Raw genomic sequence first — 20,071 nt, 5'->3', positions numbered from 1 at the left:
GGAGCACTAGGCAAGAAGAAAGTCCTGTTGCCTCTCCCTGAGGCTCAGGCTTAGGAAAATCAAAGCCAAGCAGAGGCAGCTCTTCCCTGCCTGCAGCAGGGTCAGTAGCTTGTGTAATGTTTTGCCTGTCAGCTTATCACAGCTGATTTCTTGTGGTTTTGAGCAAGAGAGTGGGAGAGCTGTGTGGTTGCCATCTTTTGAAGCAGGTAGGGCCTGCAGCTGTGATCAAAGCTGAGCTCTGCGCTCCCTGCCAACCATTCCCTACTTCTTTGTAAACTACTCCGTGTGGGGCTAGCTTTCTCAGTGAAGTGAGATGGCACCAAGAGAAAAACCCATCTGGACTCTCAGACAAGGCATAAAAAGGGAGCCACACTTGGGACCCTTCCGTCTCCTTTGGAGCAGCAAGTATATTGACATCATCATTTGAGTCAACCATAACCAGCTTTAGCGTCCAGTTCCTGTAGAAACATACACTACTAAGCTGCCATTGGGTTTGGCTATAAGCATCTCACTGTGGTGGTTTTCAGTTGTATGCTATGCAAACCTGGCTTAGTGAAATAATACGTCAGCCACTCTCTCATTCTTACTTGTAGCAGTCAGTGATTTTTATGGGTACCAATTTTAGTCCGACAGGGACATGTTGGCTATTCTCCAGTTCTAAAAATGCAAGAGTCTTTCAACTGTAAGTGTTGAAGAATAAGTGAAAGGAGGTTTGATGAGATGTCCAGCTAACTAGTGGGGCTTTATCATCGGTAGTCACATGATCACTATAGCAAAGTATGGGATAGCTCCCAACCTTCGAACTATTTTACATGGTTTACATGTTCTGTTGACAGGGTCTAGGACATTTACGAGGAGCATCAGTTTTTAGAGTTGGCTTTTGCTGCCCCCCACAGACCTCTGACAGTGCCACATAAGTTAGTTATGGAGTGATACATTCCAGTGCCCTTAAATAGTGTTATCTACTGTCAAAATCTGGAACCTCACTATGCTTGCTTTCATGTAAGGTAGAGCCAACCTTTAGTCAAATTTAGGGTCTTACTGTTGAAACTATATCCTGGTGACGTGGTTTTGCAGAAGATACAGGCCTCAGCAATTCCATCATCTGGCTGATGTAAGTGACATCAGTGACATACTCCAGTGGTGAGCTCCTGAGGGATTGTAGATGGTATACGAATGCTGAGAAGGGGAAGCTTAAAGACCAAACCCAGGGGCTGGCGAGGTGGCGAGGTGGGTAAGAGCTTCTGGCATGCCCACGTGCTGTTCTCCTTGGAGCCATGGGGTAGCTGCCGAGAGGACAGGGAGCTGAAGAGCTGTCTCCTCTGTAGACTGGCAAGACCCATTCTACCACATCCCTTTCCAGCCTACGAAGATAGGTGGGCTTTATTTTTGTTTTTAACTTGACAAGATATTTGGTTTTACTCATAAATTATTAACTTGTTTTCTGCTTGGTACCAGAAGTTGTTTTTAATCAGTCAGTCTTCCTCCATGTCCCTCCCCCTCTCTCTCCGATTCCCAGTGTCCTTTCCCGAGCTTCTTCACTGGCGGCCTGGAGAGGCTTTCTTACTAGGACTTGCTGTGAGGACTGAATAGATAATGAGGCATATCACTATGAACAGAGCCTACCCCAGTGTAGGACCCAGGAAGTAACAGTTCTGTAGCCTATGCAGAAAGGATCTTTGTCCCTTAACATAGCCTTTTGATGTGGTCCAGTCCATGTTAGACCTGCTTGCTGATCTGACCATGTCACTTAAACATTTTATTCTTCTTCTTTTCTTAAATCTATTGTACCAAATATATGTGTGTGTGTGTGTGTGTGTGTGTGTGTGCTGAGCTAATGAAAACTTATTCATTATCAGAGCCTTAAAGAAATAAAAATAAGGTGGTGGTGGCACATGCCTTTAATCCCAACACTGAGAGGCAGAGGCGGTGGATCTCTGTAAGTATAAGGCTTGTGTGATCTACAGAGCCAGCTCCAGGACAACCAAGGCTACACAGGTAAACCCTGTTTTGAAAAACCAAACCAAATAACGAAAGGAAAGGAAAGGAAAGGAAAGGAAAGGAAAGGAAAGGAAAGGAAAGGAAAGGAAAGGAAAGGAAAGAGGAAAGGGGAAAGGGGAAAGGAAAAAGGAGATAGCAGATGCTTGTAAACTTGTCCTGAGAGCACATACTAAAGCATTTTTAAAAGGTCATCACTGCTGTATACTTAAGACTCTGTGAGTGAGATATAGAGAGCTGTGGTTAATTTGTAAGATCTTCCTATACTTTATCACACTGCAAGGAGATGAAAGGTCTTTTCTGCCAGTCAGTACCTTGGAGAAGTGGTTCCTATCATGTCCATAGAGAAAGGTTTGACCCTGGCTTAAGGCTTCAGTTGGTTTTCCTAAGCTCATGACGTAAATCAAGTTGAGATGTCTTCATAGTACTAAAATGTGTGTGTATGGGGCGGGGGGGGTCCCACCCTGACATGGGTGGGTGGAGGCCAAAGGTAGAGTTCAGGTAGACTTGCTGACCAGTAAAGCCCCAGGCTCTGACTGTTTCTGCCTCCTACTGCGGGGTTACAGGTGCTTACTGACACGTCCAGATTTTTTTCTTTAATATTTATTTATTTATTTTTCTATTTTTTGTTATGTGTGTGGAGATGAGAAGACAGCCTGGCTTTTATATGAGGTCTGGAGCTGTGAGCTCAGGTCGTCAGGCCTGTGCTGCACGCACTTTTACCTGCCAAGCCAACACTCCAAGCCAAGATTATGATTTCTTTTTTAAGATGTATTTATTATATATACAGTCTTCTATGTGCATGTATGCCTGCATGCCAGAAGAGGGCACCAGATTTTATTACAGATGGTTCTGAGCTACCATGTGGTTGCTGGGAATTGAACTCAGGACTTCTGGAAGAGCAGCCGATGCTCTTAACCACTGAGCCATCTCTCCAGTCTATATGTATTCTTTTTAACATGGGTACTGGGAAGCCAAATTTAGGTGTTTATGCAGCAAGCACTTTACCCACTGAGCTGTCTCCTTAGCCTCACTGGAATTTTTTCCCGTATTTCAGTTATTGCCACAACTCGCTGATAAGCCATTGAAAGAGTAAGAGGGAGCTCCCTGCTCACTGGAAACCTAGGATTCCTGCCCAGTGGCAGCTCTTACCATGGGAGTCACAGGCATTCAAGCATGCAGCAAAGGAGCCCTCACACCAGCTCGGTTATAAGCGGTAGGATGAGGTAGAAGCATTCTGTAGGACCAAACCTCAGTGGGTCTGTCTGTAACAGACATCAGGGTGTCCTCAGGAAGTCCTGCAGCCTTCAGGTTACTGTCTGTGGAACGTTAACAAAGAGACGCAGTGATGGTTACCCTATGATGATGACAATTAAGCTTGGATTCTGCATCTACAAGCCACTGGGCTCCTGTACTTCCAGCCATGCCAGAAGCTAAGGGTAGCAGTGGGGCCACCTCCCTCAGAAAGAACTACCCTGTCAACACCTTCACTCCCCATCTGCAGCCACCAGACCTGTGAAAGAACCAGTAGCCTATGTGTGGGTGCTGACTAGGGCAGCTCCAGATCGGGGAGTTCAGAGACCTGCTAATCCACAGTCTACAAGGCTCTCACTGTCACACCACAGACTGCCTTCCGATCTAGTTGGAAACTGAACTGGAAGCTGACATGCCTTAAACAACTTGTACTTGGGACTGGAGAGATGGCTCAGAGTTAAGAGCACTGATCTGCTCTTCCAGAGGACCCAGGTTCAAGTCCCAGCACCTACACTGGCACTTTATACATGTCTGTAATTCCAGTTCCAGGGGATCTGACACCTTCACCCAGACAGACATGCAGGCAAAGCATCGGTACCCTTAAAATAAAATGAATAAAAATAAATTATAAAACAACGGCCACTTGTGCTCGGCATCCCTTCTGGAATAAAGCAGTAGCCCCTTCTCCAGAGGGCAGACAGTGTTTGTGGTGCTGCTGCAAATGGCTGCCAGTGGGCATTTGTGCTTTATGGCAGTTCTCAGAAGCAAGATAGGTCTGTGCTGGCAACTTCTACCTAAAGCCCGTGTAATACCCTTTAGATTCGTCTATAAAACTAGGTTTCGGGCAGGGGCCAGTGAGGTGGCTCAACAGGTAACTAACTGTATTTAGTCCCATACCTAACACCCATTTTCAATCCCTGAAATGAGAGAACCAACTCCCTCAAGTTGTCCTCTAAACTCTGTTCACACACCAAGGCACTTCCACCACCACATACACTAAGTAAGGAAATGTAATTTTTTTAAAGTAAAGTGAGGGTTGGAGAGATGGCTCAGCAGTTAAGAGCACTGACTGCTTTTCCAGAGGTCCTGAGTTCAAATTCCCAGCAACCACATGGTGGCTCACAACCATCTGTAATGGGGTCCGATGCCGTCTTCTGGTGTGCCTGAAGACAGCTACAGTGTACTCATCATATATATAAAATAAATAAATAAAATCTTTAAAAAAAAAAAGTAAAGTGAGTGTGTGTGAGTGAGTGTGTGTGTGTGTATGTGTGTGTGTGTGTGTGTGTGTGTGTGTGTGTGTGTGTGTGAAGGGCCATGAAGTTTAGAAATGTTTCTAAATTTCCAGTAGAAAGGAATTCTGATGCGGCACAGTTGTTGGTGTCCTTTAACAAGTATTATTGCTTGGCTTCAGATTGGAACTAAGACTTTGTGTGGGGCTCAGGAGCAGAACCCTCCCCTGCAGGTGAGGTGTCCTGGCAGAGTTAGCCAACAGACTGTCATCTTCTGTGAACTGCCTCACACTGCTTCACTCAGTCCTGGCCTGCTTAGCAGGTGCGGCCGCTGCTCTCAGAGCATCGTGCCCGGCAGGCCTGGGTTTGAGCAGAGGAAATGAAAGCTAGTGGTTTACTATGAAATTGACAGAGCTGCATGGCGGGCTGTGGTGATAAGTTGATTGATCACCTGAGACAGCTGTGTAACCACGCCTCTGCTTTCACTTAGGCCTGAGCCCTGCCCCCTAATACATTTCAGGCTCTTTCTGTGCTTCAGCAATTTGTTAAAGAGAGCTGTGGGTCCGTTTGAACACTCCCTGCTCAGTCACCAAATGTAAAGTAATGGGGGGTGGGGGGGAGGCAGTATCAGTTTAGCTGTGTCAGAGCTGTGTGCTTAGAGCTGTTGCTTTGACACTTTCACTATAGGCAAGTTTACTAGAACTCATCCATCAGCAACCTATAATGTAAAATAATCCTCCATGGGATGTTACTGATGCTACAACTGTACAACGAATGTGCCGTTACATGGCGGAGTTACATTTGTAACAACTAAGAAAATATAGTTTGGGCTCTGACTAAATGTAATACTCGGATGATCCAGCTGTCAGGTCTCTTCAAATGCATTCTTAGCATGTGAGATGTTTCCCGTCTACACATAAAAGACATAACTGCAGCCAGGGATGCATGTATTCACTGAGAGTATCAGAAAGGGCATGTGTAGGAGTCTAGCTACTTAAGGTCTGTGACAAAGCTTTTCTTCCTTTCTTCCTTCCTTCTTTCCTTCTTTCTTTTCTTTTCTTTTTTTTTTCTTTTAATGTGAACTAGCTAGTTCTGCCTTGAATGTGACAAAAAGAATCAAAGAATCACCCTTAAATGGTTTGGTTATGGAAATGGTTTCACCATTATAGAGATGGACTCAAGAACTTACAAGGAACAGCAGATTAGAGCCGATAGTAATTTTATTCCCATGCTTGAAAGAACAAAATGACCCCCCAGCCACAACATGCCTCTTCTCCTCAAATAGCTTCCCCATTTTTCCTCTTCTATGTGTGAAACAACCGAGTAACGAGTCCCATTTCCATTGCCCCAGCTCTCCATCACTTTATATGTCCATACTATTTTGAAACTTAATCATGTTTTTATTATTATTTATTTACATTCCAGTCATTGACACCCACTACACACACACACACACACACACACACACACACACACACACCTGTTCAAACAGTCATCTTGTAGGAATGAGTTCTTCATTGTGTCTAGAGGATGGCACTCTTGGTGACAGGCGCCTTGCTTTCCTCAGCCGTCTTACAAGCCCTAACATTTTTAAGTAGCAGGTATTGCATTCTTAGTTAGGGTTTATTGCTGTGAACAGATACCATGACCAAGGCAACTCTTACAAGGACAACATTTATTTGGGGCTGGCTTACAGGTTCAGAGGTTCAGTCCATTATCATCAAGGTGAGAACATGGCAGCATCCAGGCAGGCATGGTGCAGGAGGAGCTGAGAGTTCTATATCTTCATCTGAAGGCTGCTAGCAGAATACTGACTTCCAGACAGCTAGGGTGAGGGTCTTAAAGCCCACACCCACAGTGACACACCTACTCCAAGGCTACACCTAATAGTGGCACTCTCTGGGCCAAACATATACAAACCATCACACATTACTAATAGATTTAAAAATTAAACAGTAGGCAACATTAAGTCTCCATCTGTTGCAGGACATATTGAAAAAGGAATCCACTATCTCTCGGGCTGGACCACACTCTTGCACTCCTGTCTCCCCCATCAACTCTCTCCAGCTAGCCCCTGCAGCATCTGTCTCACTTGCCCCAGGAGCCACTAGAACTTCCTCAGCCATAAACCCATGTAGTCAGGGATCCCACATTCCAATAACAAAATGAAACCGCCAACCTCGTGTTACATATCACAATACCCAGTAACCCGGTAAAATCAAGACTGTTAATGCTTAATTAACCAATCACATGTATGTATCAATAATATCACAAGTTACAAGATGCCAATACCATAATTTCAGAGCCAATTGATAGTGATAAAAGCTTATCCCAATTAATCTAACCTTATGATACCACAACTACGTGTGGCTGGTAAACGGCATGTGGGTTCACCTCTACAGCCATCTTCCTTCTCCTCCTACCCCGAGACGCTCTCTGTCTCTGCAACTCTTAGTGCTGCCTCCCTTTCCCCTGTCCAATCACAGACCTCCTCTGCACTCACATAATTGGCCAGGGGAAGTCCTGTGACATCCATCACCTGCTCTGTCATTTGCCCATCTCTCTGGTTGGTTATCCTGGCTTGGATTCTGGTTGCCAAAACTTCCTCTGGATTAGGGTCCGATCTGGGATTGAGCATAGTTTTCTCAACTTAACTTTAGTACTTTGAGCTGATTTTGATGGGTTGTGGGGCTTCCTTAGCTATAGTTTGACTACATCAAGCTTTCTTCCCTGAGTTCCTGTCCTGTGAATGATAGAAAGGCTTTCTGCAGTCTAAAGTCACAAAGGGAATCACACTTCCTCCACAGCCTCTCTGTTTCTCACACTTGCATCTGTGAGCTGCTTGGGGTTTGCCCCGTGTCATGTGAGAGTGTCAGCTTTGTGGTGCTTTAGACTGTTGACATCAGTCTGATTGATGAGCAAACCTAATTTTTCTTCTTAATATAATTTTCAAGGTCCAAGAAGTTGGCTGCCCTAACCGAAGCCTTGAAAGCAGTCACGCTCAGTAAGGCCCAGCTGGGGTTAGAGCTGCCAGAACTGGAAGCCGCCGCGCTCCTCGTCCAGGAGGAGGAAGGTGCTGGAAGAGCAGCCCAGTGCAGTCCCTCGAATCAGGCGCCACACTCCAGTCCCGAGCCCAGTGACTCGGACAGCACCTCATCCTCTGACACAGAGGACTCAGCGTCAGAGCAAGAGGAGCCTGCTGGGACCCAGCCCTCCCTGCTCACTTCTCTGCAAGCCCCCCTTTTGGAAGAGGACAGTTCCCTGATCATCAGGGAGAGTGGGCTCTGCAGAAACATGGCCAGCCAGGGATGTGAAGTCAGTCAAGGACAGCCACTGGCCTCCGCCCGGGCTCCTCTGATAGAGGAGCTGGGAGATGCGCTGAAGATGCTTCGGGTTTCCACACCTCACGGTGTCAGTGCTGGGAGCCACGGGAGTGTAGAGGATGCAGAGGAGAGGGGTCAGGTGCCCTGCGATTGACTCAAGTGGTGCGCTCATTACAGGGCACTAGGTCAGCTGTGCTCTCATACAGACATGGGATTTCTGATTTTGATTGTGTTCTTTTTCTGTGTGAACATAGGACATTGTTTTTCAGTGATGTAATATTTATACCTTTCAAATTTTTTATTTTGCACCTTGAAAAATAAAGTTCTGAAGTATTCTTTATAAGGTGTAAATAATTAAAAATGAAGACCATAGTTCTACTAGGAAAATCTCTAGACCAGCAATTCTCAATCTTCCTAATGCTGAGACCCTTTAACAGTTCCTTATGTTATGGTGACCACCAACTATAAAGTCATTTTTGTTGCTACTTCATAACTGTAATTTCCTAGTGTTATGAGTGATAATGTAAATATCTGATATGCAAGCTATCTGTTTTGTCAGCCTGAAGGTGTCATGACCCCGAGGTTGAGACTGTAACAGGACACCGTGGACAGGTAGCACTCACATGTGAAGTGTGCACTGTGAGGAAATGGTGAAAAGCTCACTGCTGTCAGGGCCATACACTTCCCCACCGTCTCCAGCTGTCCTTGGACCCTTTGACATCCCTTTCTCTGGGCCAGATGCTACCCACCCGAGTTCCCCGATCTTACATTGCTTGCACTGTACATAAACTGAAGCATGCAGTGTGCTCTTCTCAGAGAGCTCATTTCACTGCACATAATTATCATGAGACTGATGTGGGTGCTAATATGTGCCGAGTCTTTTGTGCTGTCTTCTCAGAGGGGATACCATTTCTTGGAATAGCTTTGTCCCTTCAGCCACTGATGGACATTTGAGTTGCTGCCGTGGTTTTGCCTGTTAATAAGACTGTTGTGAGCATTCAGATACAAGCCTCTGTGTGCACATATGCTTCCTTCTCCCTAGGTCTAGGTAAGCATCAGTGTGATGTGTCTTGGGTGTGGGATATGATTAGCATTTACCAGGCGGTGCAGTTGTGTTCCCTCTTAGCTCGGCTGGACCAGTCTGCTCTAGCAGTGGGTAAGTGGGCCGTCCTGTTCTTTCTGGTGCTGAATGCTGCTCGGTGTTTCCATCCTCTTTTATATTTGCTTGCTTAGTTACTGTGTGTCTGTGTGCATGTGTGTGTGTAGGTCAGAGGACAACGTTCAGGAGTCAGGCCTTGCCTTTACCCACGTGGCTTCCAGGGATTGAATGTGGGTCAGCAGACTTGGTGTCAAGCCCCCTAACCACTGAGCCACCTTGCCTGCCCTCCTGGTGTTCACTGCCCCCGCAGGTGTAGACTTGAGGCCGCTTCTGATCTCAGGTTTCTGGGCTGGGCCTCTCTTCATACTTCCTGATCGCTTGCAGATCCTTCTGAGCTGTCCAAATCTTTTGGCGTTTTTAAAGGGTATTCTATTTTCTTACTTTCTAGTTTGAGAGTTCTTTATAAGGTTTGGATACAAGTTCTCATTATGAGTCATGTTTTCCTGCTTTTTTTGTGTGCCTTATCGCCCTGGATTATTTGCCAAATCTATATTTTATCTTGCTGGGTGTTGGGCTTGCATTTCTACAAATATTTTTTATCTTTCTTTGGGGATTCAACTAAGTGGCTTGTACTGGTTTGGATCCATATTCTGTATTTGTTCATTCTAGGGTCCATCATTGCCCAGTGGTGACAGTGGTGTCCCAGTCTGTGTGTGTGTGTGCATGTGTGTCTGCCTGCCTTCCCACCCTACTCCCTTACTTTTTGCGTAGCTGTGACCAAATACCTGGCAGAAACAACTTCGGAAGAAAAGATTCATTTTGGCTCACAATTTCCAAAAGATTTTAGTCCTTTTTGGTGGGAAAGGCCTGGGGTGGGGAGGGTTCTATCCGTGAAGGTGGGAAATTTCACGTGGTGGCAGGCAGAGAAAACAGACCAGCACCGAAATCAAAGATCTGTTCCTAGGGACCCGCTTCCTCTAGCCAGACCCACTGCAGGAGCTCCCCAGACATCCAAATACTGGCACGAACTGGGAAGGAAATGTTCAAAACATCCGCCTGGAAACCTCATTCAAATCGCCATGGTTTCCTGCTCTGTGGCTATTCCCCAAAGGAGGCAGCAGAAAGCCCTGGAGGGAAAGCCCTTGGCCTGTCTCCCGAGCTCCTCACTTAGTGGGCCCTACCTGAATTGTCCCTCTTGCACAATGGGACAGTCTTAGCGCTCACCTGATCTGTTTCCTGTCTTCCATCACCTGATGTTCATTGTCTTGAGAAATTTCAGCTTCATACCTGTACCCGTTTTTTCTCCTCGCTTATGCTGTCCCCTATGCCTCCATCTTGAATAGAGTTGGGAGCGCAGTAGTTTACTGAGCTTTTGCAGGTCAGCTGTCCCCGGTCAGGTCCTGTAACTCCTGGACACCCTGCTGTGTTGTCAGTGCTCCAGAGACACATGGTGAGCAGATAAACAAGTAAGCTAAACAATTTGCTCTGGGTGGAAATGAAATGAAACCTGATCCGAGTTCATCTCAGCACCTTGCATTCCAAGACTGTATGGTTCCCTTCTCATTGGATTGGAAAGACTGCACAGATTTGTATATCTAATATAAATTCCAATTGTATTAACATGTTAGTTGGGGTGACTGTGCCGTTTGACATGCGTGTTAACGCCTAAACACTGTAACAGTTTGGTCTGGATGGGAGCCCTCTCTCGGGCTCTCTGGAGAGCTTCAGAATTTCTGTGACATTGCGGATGCAGTTCTCCTCGGCAGCACATTACCTGAGGCTGTGGTGAGAGGCTCCGTTGGATCCGTTAACTGCAAGTTGAACAAATCCTCCCTTGTCTAAATGTTTAAAGCCGTGAACATTTCTTCCTTTCATCGATTCCAGTCCCTTGGAGTCTGGACAGGACTGGCTTCCATGAGAATTGTCTTGGAAAAACTGTCTTTCTTAAAAGATATGCAAACACGATCCTTCTGGCATTCTTCAAGCCTTGGGGCTCCATGAACGCTCTCGTGAGTATTACGGATGAGATTCGGGAGTGCCGCGGCGGCAGACTGAGTTCAGCTGTGGTGTCCCCTTCACCCTCCCTTTGTCCACGGGGCTTAAAGCTCATGTATCACACCGTCCTGGCCTTTGTCCAAGATGGCTAAGAACACCACTGCACCACACCTGCAGCCCAGAACACCCCTCAAATGGGTGCTTTTATGCTAAACAACTTGACAGACAATTTTAGGGATCTCCTGTGACCAAAAGAGTTTTCCCAAGGATGCTTGATGATGGGAGGAAAGGCAAGTAAGGGGAAGTACAGAGAGGAGACCACAGTGACTCCCTAGACTCATTGACGCTGGCAAGACCTGAGTTCCAGAGTCTTCGCTCAGTCGGGGTGACTTGCCCTGAAAAGTTATGTCAAAGCTCCAAACCTTTCTTTTTATCTTGAAAATGGGACTGAGATTATAGTCATCAGTCACCTAACAAGGGGGAATGTGTTAGGAGAAGTACACCATTGAGTGATTTTGTCATTCCCTGCATGAACATCGTAGTCTTCTTACAAATGCTATGGTGGCTAGGATGTCATCAAGTATAATCTCTTTGGTTTGATTTTTGTGGTTTGTAACATCTTACTATATAGCCTAGGCTGTCCCAGAACTTACGATTTCCCTGTGACAGCCTCCCACGTGCAGGAATGACAGGCCTGTGCTGCCAGGCCCAGCCAAGTAATGGGATCTTAAACGGCTGCCTTCATATATGCAATGTGTCTTTGACAAGACATGCAGAACTTGTCTGTACTTGTGTTGCTTATCTTATAGGACTGTGAAACTTTGTGTTCAAAACACTTGGTGAACCTGAAGTGTTAAACCAACGTGAGGGTTCATCCAAGCTTGAGCTTGTTGTAGCTCTGTTTAGCTACCTAACAACAGGTTGCTAAGGGAGTCAGCACTGTGCAATGACGCATCTCTGATTGTCAATCAGAAACAGGCTGGTGATCATAGTATTTGCACAGTTCAGCAGGTTAGATAGAAATATTAATTATATCGGCGAGTCTCAGTGAGACCTAGTCCTCTGGCTTCACATCACTGACTGACTTTCCTATGATCTGTCCCATTATCCTTGAAGAGTAATGGACGCTCTTGCTGTGGGCAGAGTGGGGCATTGATGCTGTAACCAGGATGGTATCATCTTTCACCAGCACAAGATTAATTTACCAACGAGACAAGGCTGCTTTCTCCCACATGCTGAATTGGTTGGCAGCTGCTGGGTGTTTTTCACACCTGCCAATGGAAAATGTATTTTCTTTGTAGGAAACATTTTCTGTTACTGTATTCTAGTTGAAGTTATTAGTTAGAAAAATTTATTAAATTATTTTAAAACAGGGACCCCTTTATACTGTTAAATGTTATAGAAGTAACTGGAAATCAACTCACATAATAGGAACAGATATTACTAGAAGACATAGGTATAAAACTAAAAAAATACGCTATAGTTTCAGAAATGTTAACTGCAAAAGATTTTATGATGTAGAACCCTCCCTAAATAACATGACCTGTCATGTCTGTCATTGCTTCAGGTAAATTCAAGTTGAGTTTCACAACGACATCTCTGAGTGTTTGGTTAGGATTTAACAAACTGCCAAGTGGAAGCTTGCAATGCAAGTAGGGCCCACCCGTCTTCGGAGCATGCTCTGTAGTTCTGCAGCCCATAGCAAGTGAAGGAAGCATTGCTTAGACTTGATTTAAAGCAGTGAGTGATTAATACAGCTGGGAAATTGATTCATGTCTCTCAAGTGACTAGGGCACAGCCATCTACCGTTGACACAACTCCTGTCTCAAGGCTGGAAAACAAACAGGGAAGCACGCGTCAGACAGATAAATGATGGCTGCTTTCAGCTCCTGGGGAAGCCATTTGTTTCTGAGATAAGAAATTGACTGCTCTCCACTCATAAGAAGATAAGCGAGGGAAAGGGAGAAAAGATTCCTGTCCCTAAGAACATCATGTGGGGTGAGGCAGTGGGGATGCTCTCTCCAGAAACACTGTAAAAGGATCTCTGTGGCACACTGGTGTCTCTGAAGCCAGGCCCTTGGAAACATTCCTGCTGCTCATTCAGGGACAGTGTTAGCAGAAGCCCCTGAATGAGGATCTTTATGGCCCTTCCAACCAGGGCAGGCGCCTGAAGGACTTGTAGCCTGGAAGGCCCCTGAAAGCGAGTCCCCTGCTGCCCAGCGCCTCTAAGGAAACTGCCTTAGCATGCTTATACAGCTGCTGTGTTTGTGTTCCTGTGGTGTGTCTCCCCAGGTGCAGTCTCCTCTCACTTCCTGGAAGTGCGTGTACTTCTGTTTCACCTCAGCTTCAAGTCTCCTCAAATGGCACTTCCCATAGAATGCTGGCTACCTATTCCCCTGGGCTGGAAGGAACTTCCCTCCCTACTCTAAAGAACAGTTTCTGTCATGGTACCTGCTGCTCTCAGCTGGGATTCCAAAGCAGAGAACTGTTTGCAATTCCTTAAGTACCACAGAACCTTCAGGGTCCCTCTCTACTTTGGGCTTCCAATTGCACAGTGCCTGTCCATATGATTCTTTCACGTGACACTTGTTGAAAGACAAGCCTCTGGGTGCCTTCTGTGAGCACTGGCCTCAACCCTGGTCAGCTGCTAATTCTGCAGATGTCCCTTCCTCGAATGTCAGAGCCAGCTGTCCACAAGCCTTGTTCTGTGTTCAATGTATGTTGCTGCCAACACTAATCAGGAAGGTCGAATATGTCTCTCCCTGACCAGGGAACCTGCAGAGTCCCTGTCTGAGCAGTATGGCTGAGCACCATCACAGTGAACCAGGACCAGAACTGTGGGTCCAGGGGAGGTGAAAGCAGAACATGGGTTCCTACCAGGCTGTCCTCTGGCTCGGTGGGCTCCAGGGCTGTGGTTTCAGATCTGTGCAAAATTAAATTAGGAAAAGGCAGAAGTGTGGGTACTGAGAGTGCTGGTGCCGGTCCGCTCACCTAGCTTTGCAAGTGTAGGAAGCCAACTCTAAGATGGCGCCGGTTTCCGGTGTGCCGTTGTCATAAACAACACAATCCGAGTCTGGCGCCAACCCCTCCCGAGCGGGTACATACTAATTAGGTGACAGCAGTTCAACCTATCCCAGGAGGACACGAAGCCTTTCCCTGTGCTGGGCTGCATATAAGCAGACCTCCCTGGGTTCCCAGGGTCCCCGTAGCAGCATCGAGCTGTTCCTGCAATAAAGGCTGTTGAGAAAAATCCGACCGTGTTGTGTCTTCCTTGCCAGCCCAGGTGGGCGCAACATGCAAGTATCCGACCCAGCTACTATTCGGAAGCCATTCTTTTCATACAAGAGTTGAAACTGAACATGTCATTGGGCTTTAAGGAAAATTCTGCCTCTCAGTTACCTTCTTAGCAATTCTCCCAATCTTCTGTTTAAGAAAAAAAAAAAAAAAGCCCCCCCCCACACACACATCCATACATTGTTTAAATAGCACTGGATACCCTTACTATGTAAATTTTACTTTTTTTCCTGTTGTTTGGTTTTTTGTTTGGTGGTGGTGACGGTTATTGAGATAGGGTCAGTCTCCAGTGCTCTCTATCCTAAAGCTCAGTATGTATCCGTTGCATCTCAAGCTCTCTGAGATCCTCTTGCCTCTGCCTCCCAAGTGCTGGGATTAAAGATGTGGGTCACCAAGCCCGGCACGCTGTGTCTTAAGAGGGAGCTATGATTGCTTCCTCTTGTCTCTGAAGAGCCCTCCAAAATATAGCTCCATGACTACATTCTTATTGCGATGGAAGCAATCATGGGCTACACGTGAGCAAGACGCCCCTGTTTTTTGCAGTGTGCCTGAACTGAATGTCTCCTCCCCAGACTCACCAGGGGCACAGAAGGGCACAGGAGCTGAGTTGAATAAATTCCTGCTCTCTGGGATTTGAACTGGGGAAAGGCTCAGGCCCATGGTAAATGGAGGGAGTGAAAGAGGTATCAAGAAAAGCCATAAGGGGGATTTGGAGTCGGCCTTGCCAGCCACTCAGGGAGGAAAGAAGTTAGAAGAACCCATGTACTAAAGACAGCATGCCAAGGAAAGGGCATGGGCACCAGGGAGTCTTGGAAACAGGCGTGATGTGAAAGGGACAGACACTGGGAATCCTTAAGTGGTGTCACTGAGGTGAACGCTCACATTTCTGCCTGGGGTCCCCACACCTCCCTTCCACCCGTCCATCTCCATCAGTGTGGACCCAGAGCCTGCCATGGATTCACAGGGTGTCTGCCTCATTCATCTGTGATCGAATCAAAGGCCTTTCTAGGAAGTACAATAGTCCTTTATCTCTTCTTGCCCCAGGGTTTGTTTCCCTGTGGTCAGCCGTGGTCTGAAGACATTAAACAGAATCCCTGAATTTTCAGTTGCAGGCAGCTGAGTCGGTGATAGAATTGTGTGCAAGTCTGCTTTGTCCCGCTGTGCGTGCTACCTGCTGGCGGTCACTTTGCAGTTCCTTAGCTGTCACGTCGCCTGTTGTCTTGCCTCGCTGAGTTTCAAGTGACCCTTATTCTATTTAATAATGACCCCCCCCCCAAAATATGAGATTTACAATGCTGGCTTTGCAGATGTACCACAGAGAAACTGTAATACACTTCCCTTATGTGAAAGAGAACTCAGGAGAAAACAAACTGGTGATGTTGCCAAGACCTGTACATCAGGACACACAGATAGAAAGAAACACCATGAATAGAACTTCTACTACCAGTAACGGTACAGCTGGTCTACCTTATTGTCATTCTTCTATTGCCAGCTAAAAGAGGCCTGTTGTGCCTGATTTATAAGTTAAATTTAATTGTAGGTGTGTATGGATAGGGAAAACGGAAAGGTTCAATACTGTCTGTGGTTTCAGGCATCAGCGGGGTCTTGGGGCAAACTCCAGAGAAGAGAATGTTGTGACAGGAACTCTAACACAGTCGGTAAGTCTACTGACTGAAGTTAGTCTCTACTCCAGTCAGTAGAGATGACTAATTAGTGTACAGTCTGGCAAGTTCAGCAGTAGGATGGGTCTTAGGAGCAGCTTGCCCAAGCTACTCTCATGTGACAAAGCTCTTTGTGTGGTCTCTCTCCGACAACCTCAGAGATGACATAATACCTCTTGGCTACCCCCTGATCATGATGGCTGCCAGCAGCCCCCACAGCTCCCTCTTTTCTGATCAGAAGAGATGATCTGTCTAGTCTCCAACAAACTCCTCAGATAACTGACTAGACGAGCTCAGGTAAACAGGTACCTTCAAGGTTGGCCCGAGAGATGGTGGTGTGTTAGATCTCAGCCATATGGCCACCTTGGGGCAGGTACTTTGTAGGTAGATGATGGGGGATAGAAGTGGGAGAGCAACTGGTAAATATCCAACCCACCCTTTTAGTTCCATTTGTAGAGCCATGATTCTTAACCTTCCTAGCTCTGTGTGTGACCCTTTGATACAGCCGTGGTGACCCCCGTAGTAAAGTTACTTTCATTGCTACTTCATAATTACTATTTTGCTACTGTTATGAGTCGTAAATATGTGACATGTGACCTCTGTGAAAAGATCATTTGACACCCCCTCAGGGGTCGTGACCCACAAGCTGAGAACTGCTGTTGTAGATCGCCCTGCGGGCCTTAGCGTAAAGCCTGTTTCGGGCATGTGCGAATCCCAGGTTTTCAGCTCCCAGAAAGGGCAGGGTGAGAGCAAAGAGAGAACCGTGTAATTGTAAATGGGCTCCAGCTGTCACGCCTTGGCTTACCTATCCTCTTGAGTGTTCTGAGGCGGCCACTGGGCGGTGCTAGAGCCGGGTGTCCTCTGCCAGGCAGGCGGGCTCTGGATGCCCCAGCGTGCCAACCCCATCCCCCAAGCTCTTCCCAGGCAGCACTGCAGTGCATGGCTGTCCCCGGATCTGAGTTCCCTGCTTTTCTTCCAGCACACTGGCTCTCGAGCTTCCGTTCTCGCCGCTAATCTACCTTGTGCTCCTCACTGGGACAGACTAAATGCCCCGGGGCTATCCCAGATTCCCTAAACGAGGCTTTCCAGGCTCGGCTGGCTGCAACGCCGCGCTCGCTGGCCTCTGCAACGCAGAGAGCACCCTTGTGAGATGAGGGGCTGGTTTCCAGTCTAGCACTGGCCCGAAATCGCCGTGCTCTCCCAGCCCGGATGTGCAGCTGCCCGCAGCGTGCTCTTTCTGCAGCACTGGGCGCTGATCCTTCGGATTCCTGTAGAGCCTTGGGACGTGACCCTCATGGGTCACTCCTATAGAACAGGATAGATCCCGTTCCGGTGGGTGTTCTGGGTCACTCCCACATGGGTCTAGGGGTCGCAAGGCTGTGATCCTCACCCTCGTTCCTGCACTGAGCGCGGACCCTCCGCAGGGGACCGGTTGCTGGGAAGGGCTCTGTTTGTCAATCATCCTGCCTCCAGGAGTGGGGATCCTTGCTGGTGACCGCCCCGCGCGGATTGATGGGGAAGGTTCCGGAAGGCTCGAGTCGCCAGCCCTCCCCAGCTAATCCGCCGCATTGTCCGCTGACGTATCTAATTATGTGTCTTACAACTACCGCGCGGTCCCGGGAGCAGCGGGGGCCTTCTGGCGGAAAGACGAGAATGATTGCTCCATCTGTTACCAAGGCACCTCTGGGGGAGAGGGGCGAGTGCGCGTGCGCCCGGGCCGTCCGGGCAGAGCAGCTATGCGGAGCGCAGGTGCCTCGGGAGCCCGGATCCACGCGGCAGGTGCAGGTGCCATGCTCGCCCCGGCTGAGTGGATGCTTAATTACAGTCGACCTCAGGGGCTGTCTCACTCCTGAATGACGGGTGAAGCTCCTGGTGACGCTCGGAGCAGAGCTAGAGAAGAAGGTAGCAGGCTGGAGACCCCTGGGAAGCGAGGACGAGGTCTTTCCCAAATCACCGGGCTACGCCTCATCCCTAGGCAGATTAAAGCGTCCTTTGGGCTAAATTGATTCTCCGTCCACTGACGCCACATTCTATTGCAGAACATTGTTTCCATGGCTCTGCAGCCACGCTGAACAGGAATCCAGACTCTCAAAAATAGGTTGGCCTTGGAGTCAAATGTCAGTAACAGCTCCTACACCCTGTCCCTTTACAGTTTACTCACCGGTGATCATCCACCTTTCCTCAGAATACTGGGGATGGAGCTCAGAAACTCCTGCATACTGGGCTCTAGTTCTGATGCTCAAATGTGACCCTACTGAGGCGGGCACATGTGCAAGTGGGAGTTGCAGAGCATCAGAGTCGGGTTAGCAGCACCGTGTGAACAGAGATGGAAAGATTTGGCAAGCTGGAGGAAGATGGCTGCTGCAAGGTGTGTGTGTGTTGGGGGGGGGGAAGAAGCTCTGCATTAGTTTTGGTTGTACATTCCTTTAATGGGGGGGGGTGCTGGATGGGGGTGGGGGCAGAGAGTTTTACTTTTCCCCAGGTGAGGGAGTCTAATGGATGAGAGAACCAGATTGCTCAAAGAGGATGGGACAATGGGGTGGAAGTAAACTTAGTCAGTCGGGGACAACCCATAGAAAGCCACATTTGTTTGAGGACCCAGACAACATTATTGCATACAGAGGAAGAGAAGCTCCATCAAGTCAGGATCTATGGAAATGGAAAAGTAATGTGTGTGTGTGTATATTGCAGCTTGAGGCATACTTCATTATTAAGGCCTATCAGGCATTTTCAAATCTTACTATCTTGGGGTGAACAAAGTGCCTCAGCTTGCCACCAAGCCTGATGACCTGATTTCCAGCTTTCCACCCCCACATGGTGGAAGCACTACCACAGGTTGTCCTCTGAGCTCTCTCTCTCTCTCTCTCTCTCTCTCTCTCTCTCTCTCTCTNTNTGTGTGTGTGTGTGTGTGTGTGTGTGTGTGTGTGTGTGTGTGTGCTGGCCTATGCTGGGGTGAAGAGGGGGCACATACACGTACATATGCACACACAAAAAAATAATAATTTAAATGTAATTTGAAAAGAGCCTTTTGTGTCTGTTCACTGTTGGTGTCTCAGAGCCAGTGTTCCTCAGAGTTTACTAGACGTGACGGTTTGTTTTCTCCTTACACGCACTTGACCTCTGTCCAACATCAAAAGCACCGATACCGACCACAAGCCATTCAGTGAATACCACCAGGGCCATGGGCTCAGAGACCTCCAGGCCCGGCTACAAACGACAAGGTGGGATATCCTGACCCCTTTTCACAGAAAGGAAAGCTGAAACCAAAGTTCGCGGTTTGAGATGTCTGTATTAGCAGATGAAGTTGTCTATGTTATTTAAAAACAAAAACAAAAAACTTATATGTATGGGTGTTTTGTCTACATGCATGTCTGTGTACCACGTATGTCCAGTACCCACAAAGGTCAGAATAGGGCATTGGATCCCCTGGGGGCTAGAACTATAGATGTCTGTGAGCTGCCATGTGGATGCTGGGAACAAACCCCAAATCCTCTGGAGAAGGAAACAGTACTCTTAACTGCTGAGCCATCTCTCCAGCCCTGAACTGAGGGATCAAACTCGGGTCCTTGGGCTTGGCAGCAAGCACCCATACCCACAGAGCCTTCATAGACAGTCCAGTTATTTCTATTTTAAAAGAAAGTAATGATGTGGGGGAAATGGAGAGGTTCATAAAAGAGTTATGCACCTTGAAAGTGGACTGCCGTGTCCTGCCTGCCTGCTGGCTCTGTGTCCTGGGACCTTGGATCACAGACTTCTTTTCTGGTGCTATTTTTGCTTGTGTGTCTATGCACATGTTTGTATATGTGTGAGTGCATGTGTGGCTTTCTTGTGGATTACTCATCACTTTAGTTATTGGGGTAAGATCTCTCCCTGAACCTGACTAACGGCTCACTAACCCTAGCATGCGTGCGTGCGTGAGTGCCTGCATGCTCCAGAGACTTTGTTTGCTCTCTCAGACTGAGATTACAAGCAGGCCACTGTGTCCAGCTGGCTTTTACTCGGACTTGCGAAGATCCAAAACCTGGTCCTCGGTGCCTATACTGAGTGATGTTCCCAGCCCTGGACTTATTAAACTTCTCTGAGTTTCAGTGTTTTAAATATATACCATCAGTTGTTAATCTCACCTCTCTGGGTGGTTGGGATAAGACTAAATCAAAATATAATACTCTTGTCACAGTCTGGCCTGTGCTGGAAGCCAAATCATTTGCCCTTTGT

At 47.4% G+C, this 20,071-nt stretch overlaps 1 protein-coding gene across 2 annotated transcripts in view; it reads left to right on the top strand.

The window, feature by feature from the left end:
- Shq1 (SHQ1, H/ACA ribonucleoprotein assembly factor) overlaps positions 1-9,432 on the top strand; it is a 94,296-nt gene extending 84,864 nt beyond the window's left edge. Inside the window, exon 11 of one of the 2 annotated variants that reach the window (XM_021165304.1) lies at positions 7,439-9,432. In XM_021165304.1, coding sequence (XP_021020963.1) covers positions 7,439-7,961 — 523 coding nt within the window. In that variant the 3' untranslated portion in view covers positions 7,962-9,432. The remainder of the gene's footprint in view (positions 1-7,438) is intronic. The other variant, XM_029478869.1, reaches the window with a different exon arrangement.
- Positions 9,433-20,071: the final 10,639 nt, after the last annotated feature.

The sequence above is a fragment of the Mus caroli genome, chromosome 6, assembly GCF_900094665.2.
Source record: "Mus caroli chromosome 6, CAROLI_EIJ_v1.1, whole genome shotgun sequence".
NCBI lineage: Eukaryota > Metazoa > Chordata > Mammalia > Rodentia > Muridae > Mus > Mus caroli.
The sequence above is the reverse complement of the archived record's forward strand: the minus strand, read 5'-3'. Positions and strand labels throughout refer to the sequence as shown.